Genomic DNA, 6,092 nt, shown 5'->3' with positions numbered 1-6,092 from the left:
ATGTAAAAGTTGTATTTTTTAAAGATCCAATACCTAACATTGTACACAGGTTTTAGTCCAGAGAGTCCAGAAAACGTATCTAGATCTTCAATGAGACATTGCAGGGATCTAGCTTGCGGACTTAATAAAAAACTTGAGTCATCGGCATACATGGACACCTTTGTTTTTAAACCTTGGATTTCTAATCCTCTAATGTTGTTATTTGATCTGATTTTAGTAGCTAGCATTTCGATGGCCATAATGAATAGATATGGTGACAGCGGACACCCTTGTTTAAGTCCTCTTGACGATTCAAAACTCTCTGAAAAGTAGCCGCTATTTACTATTTTACACCTATACAGTACTTTTACCCATTTTAAAAGAGAATCACCAAAATTGTAAAAATCCAGGCATTTTATGAACAAATTTGTAGTCCGTAATTTCCTGTAGACCCTGCCACATACGTCTCGTGTCTTGGCCGTTGAATTGCAACTCCATTTTCTCCCTATACCGACATTCTGCTTGTTTGATTGCCTTGCGGAGGGAATAACTACACTGTTTATATTCAGCTATATTCCCCGACCTCTTTCCATGGTTGAATGCGGTGGTTCACGCATTCAGTTTTGCACGAGTTTTGCGATATATAAGTCAGGTGAACAAAAGGACTTGAGTTACTGTATGTTGATATTGTTACACCATGAGTCATTAATCATGAGGCATAAACCCCTACCCTTCCACTTACCAGAGAGATGTTTGATTCTGTCGGCGCGACGCATGAAGAAACCCGATGGTTGTATGGACTTTGATAACATATCCCGAGTGAGCCATGTTTCCGTGAATCAGAGAATGTTACAATCTCTGATGTCTCTCTGGAAGGCAACTCGTGCCCTAATGTTGTCCACAAATAACTGCATAATTTCCTAAGGACTTGAAGCGAGGCGACCATCTCTGTCTGCGCCATCTTGAGATCATTTAGCTTCCTCACAGATGACTTTCATTTTGTAATATATTATATTAGTTGTTTTTTGAATAAGTTCCTCTAAATCTTGTTTTTCCTCTTATTTTGTATCTCTATAGTTTCGTTTTTATTGCTATCTACCTGTACTATTAGTGAATGTATTTCCCTTGTTAGTCTTCTCTTTAGCCAGAAACTGCTTTTTCATTGTTGTTGAAAATTGAATTGAATGACCTCTGAAGGTACATGTAAAGGTATCCCAAACAATAAAGGGATTTACTGAACCTCTATTGTACTGGAAAAATTCAGTTAAATTATTGTCTTAGTTAAAAATAAATTGTCCTCCAGTGGACTTTGATTAAATACACAATATCCCCATCCACGTGGAAATTCTACAAGAGTTGTGAAAGCCAATTTAGATGATCCGATCGCATTCTGTCTCTTATTGCCCATTGGTTTTATTTGGGATGAGTACAGCAGTACCACAGGACATATTGATGGTATAATAGAAATAAAAATGCACTATGCGGATCACGCTGCCATTTCCTGGTTGCTGAAATTCTGGTTCACCATTTCGACAAAAGTAGTGTTGAATCATTATACCATCTAAACTGCAAAATATTTTTTCACACCAAAAGTACTATTTTCAGCTGTTGGACACTGGTGTACAAAAATGTACCTCAGACTAGAAATAGCGCTCTACAGATCTACCACTTAGACTTGATTTCAATGAGGGACAGATCAATGTTGGTGCATCGCCGAAATGTGTGGGACAGTGCCAGAGATACCTTTGAGATGGTGAAACTCCACTGGCATCATATTAACGCCCATACGTTGTTAATGGGCTGCGCAGTGCATTCTGGGACCAATTAGGCACTAGCTCAAAAAAAACGAAAAAAACTTTAGCATGAATTCCGTGAAGTACAAAATTACAACTAATCCGAGATGTTTGATATTATCGTATTGCTTGGGAATAGTGGCATTATGTATGCGAGGAAAATAGGCAGGTTTCTCGACTTTGAGAAGGCATTGCATGATGATTAGCTTAGCAACCGTGTGACGCATTATGACTCATCAAAATTCTGTGGGGCGTTATACATTTCTCCATTCAAGCTCTATTGTTCTCTAAAAATCTGACAAGCAAAAGCAGCCTTAGAAATAGCCTCAAGCTTAATTTCCACATCAGGGTATTGTTTGGCTCATGATCTGAGCCAATCACTTAATGATCAGGGTTTGTAGGGTCTACACATTGTAATGTCTTAACGGTCCAGGTCTGCTTTGTGTACACATTAGGTCAAGTAAGCCTGCTGATGTCATAAGTACTACTGGTCAGTGATTTGAGAGGCAAGTACAATTGATTTAATAGTTTGCCCGTCCAGAGAACAATGAATATTTTACAACTGCCTAAAGGTGGGCACAGAACATAGACAGCAAGACAAAGGCACGTTAGCGCCAGGTACAAATGAGTCCGGTGAAAGGCAAGAATAAAGGACACATGTTCAGAAATATTGGTGTGACATTTAGTAACATACAAGAGGCAACCAGTCTCGTCTTTGACACTTCGTTTAATTCAGACCAACCACAGTTCAGAAATGCTTCCACACAAAATACACAGGTTCACAATGGTCATTGAAGTTGATTTGGCAGAAAACAGCACAACCTGATGAAGATATCCCAGAAGCCTTGTACATCTTCAGGTTCCACAGGAAGATATTCTGCAAGACAAAACGTCAGCACCAGCATTCTAGTTCCCAGTCAGGCGTGCATGCACATATATAAAACTCACATTTAGTCACAGGTGTAAGCCACATCCAAGTACTTATAAGTTCCAACACAGGGGTCGCCGAACACGTAGTTGGATACCTTGACGATACACTGGCGCTCTCCGTCACACCTGTGTGTCAACAGGTAGAGGTTAACACCACAGCCAATGAGTGCCTACAGGTAAATGCACACTGAAGGTTTCAGTACCTTTCTGCCATTGTGCTGGTGGTGGATTGGTTGATGCAGTTGGTGTTTTTGAGTTGTTTGCGTGGGCGCCCAATGGAACACACATCGTGTTGACGACGACCATAGTTGGCACGCAGAATATGGATCTCACCCCGATCTGAGGAAGAGAAAGAAGAAAAGGATGGCCAAATCTGGGTGTTTGTGTGGGCTAGTGACTAATATATATCACCACATGATTATACCGTACGGGAGTGCTAACCAGCTTACCACATAGTAGTTGGGAATCAGAGCCTTCACATATGATGCTGCTTACTGCAAGGACAACACAGGAGTTACACCACACTGGCCAGACAAATTAAGACATACGTTAGCCTGGTGAAGTGTTAGGGATGGGAACTAACAGGGAATGTTGATTTCAGGCTCATTTGTTTAAAGTCATTATAAAATGTGTTGGCGTGAACTAAAGTATAAACAGTTTGACACGTCATCTTCCACCGTTCCCTTGTAGTTCCACTTCCTTATGAGCAGTCCTCAAAATGCTAACATTTTAAGTAAACTGGCTGGCTAGATCTAAGCTGGTGAAAAATTAGGTCGACCCACTACACCACATCTGTATTTCTATGCCGTATACACTACAAATCTGTGGGAGTAGCGCTAGGTAGTTACCATTCAGTCTTAAAACCAGATTAAGTACGCACAAGCAAGCTTCAGCCACTTTCCTGCAATGTTCTTGCTTGCTAATTGAGCTAGATATGTACATATAACAAGGAACAGCATATGTCAAAAAAGTATTTGCAAAAAAAAAAAGCTATGCAGATAGTCAGGGGTAGTCATTCAGCAGTTATGGCTTGGGGGAAGTAGAAGCCGTTCAGGGTCCTGTTGGTTACTGACTTGGTGCAGCCGTACCATTTGTCATGGAGTAACAGGACAGTATGACTTGGGTGGCTTGAGGCATTGACAATGTAGGGCCTTCCGACACACGTGGTGTCGAGGTCCTGATGGCAGGGAGCGCGGCCTCAGTAATGTACTGGGCCGTACGCACTACTCTCTAGCACCTTGCGGACAGATGCCATACCTAGTGGTGATGCAGCCAGTCAAAAAGCGCTCAATAGTGCAGCTGTAGAATTGAGGATCGGAGGGCTGATAAATATTTTTAGCCTCCTGGTAGGGAGGGGCTTGGCCCTCCAATACCTGTAGTCCACAGTCAGTTCCTTTGTCCATCTTGGCACCACACTGCCAGGTCTCCGACCTCCCTACAGGCTACGCTAACTAAAGTTGTTGCCGGATACATTGCTCCATAAGCACAGCTTGTGTTAGTTAGCAGGTGAGGGTGGTTTACACTTGGAGAAACAAATGCATGTATGAAACACGTTGTGGCCATAAGGCAGCATTTAATAAAACAAAATTAACAAGCTGGTACCATAGGGGAACCAACCCATTCTATTCCTTTTCTAGCTATCAGCAGAGTGCACGCTTTTACAAAAGAGTCAAATGGGTAGGAGTATTAAACAATATCCCAACATGCCACAGTCATACCGATAGTACATTGAATTAAATTATGGCTATTGGTGCCCACCACTAACTATTACTAGCACACATTGAGACTTACTTGTTTCGGGCTGTTGGACACAGGAGTATTTGGTGTCCAGGTACTTGTAAGTCCCAACACAGGGGTCCCCAAAAACCAAATTGGATGCCGGGACAACACACTGGCTCTTTCCATCGCACCTGGGTGTTTCAAAGACAGGTAGAGGTCATGAGTTCCCACAGGTAAACACTACAGGTTCTTGCTGCTGGTGGTTGTTAACACCACAGCCAAGGAGTTCCTACAGGTAAACACCACAGGTTCTAGTACCTTTCTGCCATCTTGCTGGTGGTGGATTGGCTGAGGCAGTTGGTGTCGGTGAGTTGGTTATCGGGGCGCCCAATGGAACACACATCGTGTTTACAACGACCATAGTTGGCACGCTTGATTTGAATCTTACCTCCATCTGAGGGAAGAGAGACAAAGAAAAGGAGAAAGGTGAGGGACGAAGGAGAGCAAAGACTGTGGGCCAGTGACGCTAATCTACAGTAGAAAATATCATAGGTGGTCGGTGACTAGCTTACCACATTGCAGTAAAGCATCAGAGCCTTCACACGTGATGCTGATTGCTGCCAGGACAAATAAACAGGAATTACACACCACTCACATTAGCTTGGTTAAGTAGTATCATCATCATTACTACATACAGTACCTCCATCTGTTAGTGTACAGCAAGCTGCAGCCAGCACTGAAACAACACACAGCTAATTCAGCAACATTCCACATCATATGCACTTGGACCATGAAGCTAGAATTTAGCATTTGACTCTATACTCCAGCATTTGAGTTATACTAAGTGTACTGTAGTCATCAAGTTCAGAATTGTCTCTTATTCCATGCATGCAATGTGACAGTTTGTTAGACAACTTTGTTTTGAACAATAGAAATGTAATGTCCCGCAAGTCATATGATATGTACTTCCATTACTCTCAAATACAAACATTTGGTCATATATATTTATATTCTAATCTGCATCAGATACAGATTTTATATACTCACATGTGACCACCGTCAGTCTGACCATGTGCATGATGCCGGGTACAGGAGTGGTAGTAATAGAGAAAATGCAACTGATGCTAATTAGACCCAATACACCTGGTATTTATGTTATGTGACATGTCTTAATTAACCCAGGTGTATCTATTTGTCTCCAGGTGCACCTCATTGCAATTAGGGGCCGGCGTTTGCTGGTCTATACCTCGCTATTGGTTCAGTCTCATGGAGTTAGATAGAGGACTCTAGATGGATAAAATCAATTTTGACATTAACATTGCCATTGAGGGCTTCCAACATTTTAAAGTAGCCATCTAGGTGGGGCTTCTTCGTTAAGGAAGAATCACACGGGCCACGTTCAGTCGCAAAACCTTCGAGCGTTGCAGGTTTCCATTTCATGAATAGAGACAACGTATTTCCTTATTCTACATGTCGGAGAGACATATTTGTTCAACATAGCATATTTTTATCTGAACCTTTCCAAAACGTTGCATCCTGCTGATCGCACCCTATTATTCAATCTACTTTAATAAAATGAATATTGCCTCTGTTGTCTCAAATGTAATTACATTTGTTATTTGATTTGCATGTCCGTGCGCTCACGGACACCATAATGGAACACATATAAAG

At 41.7% G+C, this 6,092-nt stretch overlaps 1 protein-coding gene across 1 annotated transcript; it reads right to left on the bottom strand.

The window, feature by feature from the left end:
- Positions 1-2,479: 2,479 nt before the first annotated feature.
- On the bottom strand, positions 2,480-5,536 carry LOC106598410 (L-rhamnose-binding lectin CSL3-like). The gene is made up of 9 exons (XM_045705685.2): positions 5,469-5,536; positions 5,122-5,157; positions 4,994-5,038; positions 4,740-4,875; positions 4,494-4,612; positions 3,152-3,196; positions 2,906-3,041; positions 2,721-2,828; positions 2,480-2,649 (listed from the first exon to the last, which is right to left on the bottom strand). The coding sequence occupies exons 1-8, from the start codon at positions 5,497-5,499 to the stop codon at positions 2,723-2,725; spliced, it is 654 nt and encodes a 217-aa protein (XP_045561641.1). The 5' UTR covers positions 5,500-5,536; the 3' UTR covers positions 2,480-2,649; positions 2,721-2,722.
- Between the last annotated feature and the right edge of the window lie 556 nt (positions 5,537-6,092).

The sequence above is a fragment of the Salmo salar genome, chromosome 22 (genome assembly GCF_965601325.2).
Source record: "Salmo salar chromosome 22, fSalSal1, whole genome shotgun sequence".
Classification (NCBI taxonomy): Eukaryota; Metazoa; Chordata; class Actinopteri; order Salmoniformes; family Salmonidae; genus Salmo; species Salmo salar.
This window is presented reverse-complemented; position numbering and strand designations above follow the sequence as displayed.

Excerpts from the sequence above, each read along its gene's own strand:
- LOC106598410 (XM_045705685.2), bottom strand. The coding sequence starts at position 5,499 with ATGCACATGGTCAGACTGACGGTGGTCACAT. Across the intron at positions 3,042-3,151 it reads TGATTCCCAACTACTATGTG|ATCGGGGTGAGATCCATATT; the intron begins GTAAGCTGGTTA and ends TCTCTTCCTCAG. Across the intron at positions 2,829-2,905 it reads ACCAGCACAATGGCAGAAAG|GTGTGACGGAGAGCGCCAGT; the intron begins GTACTGAAACCT and ends GTTGACACACAG.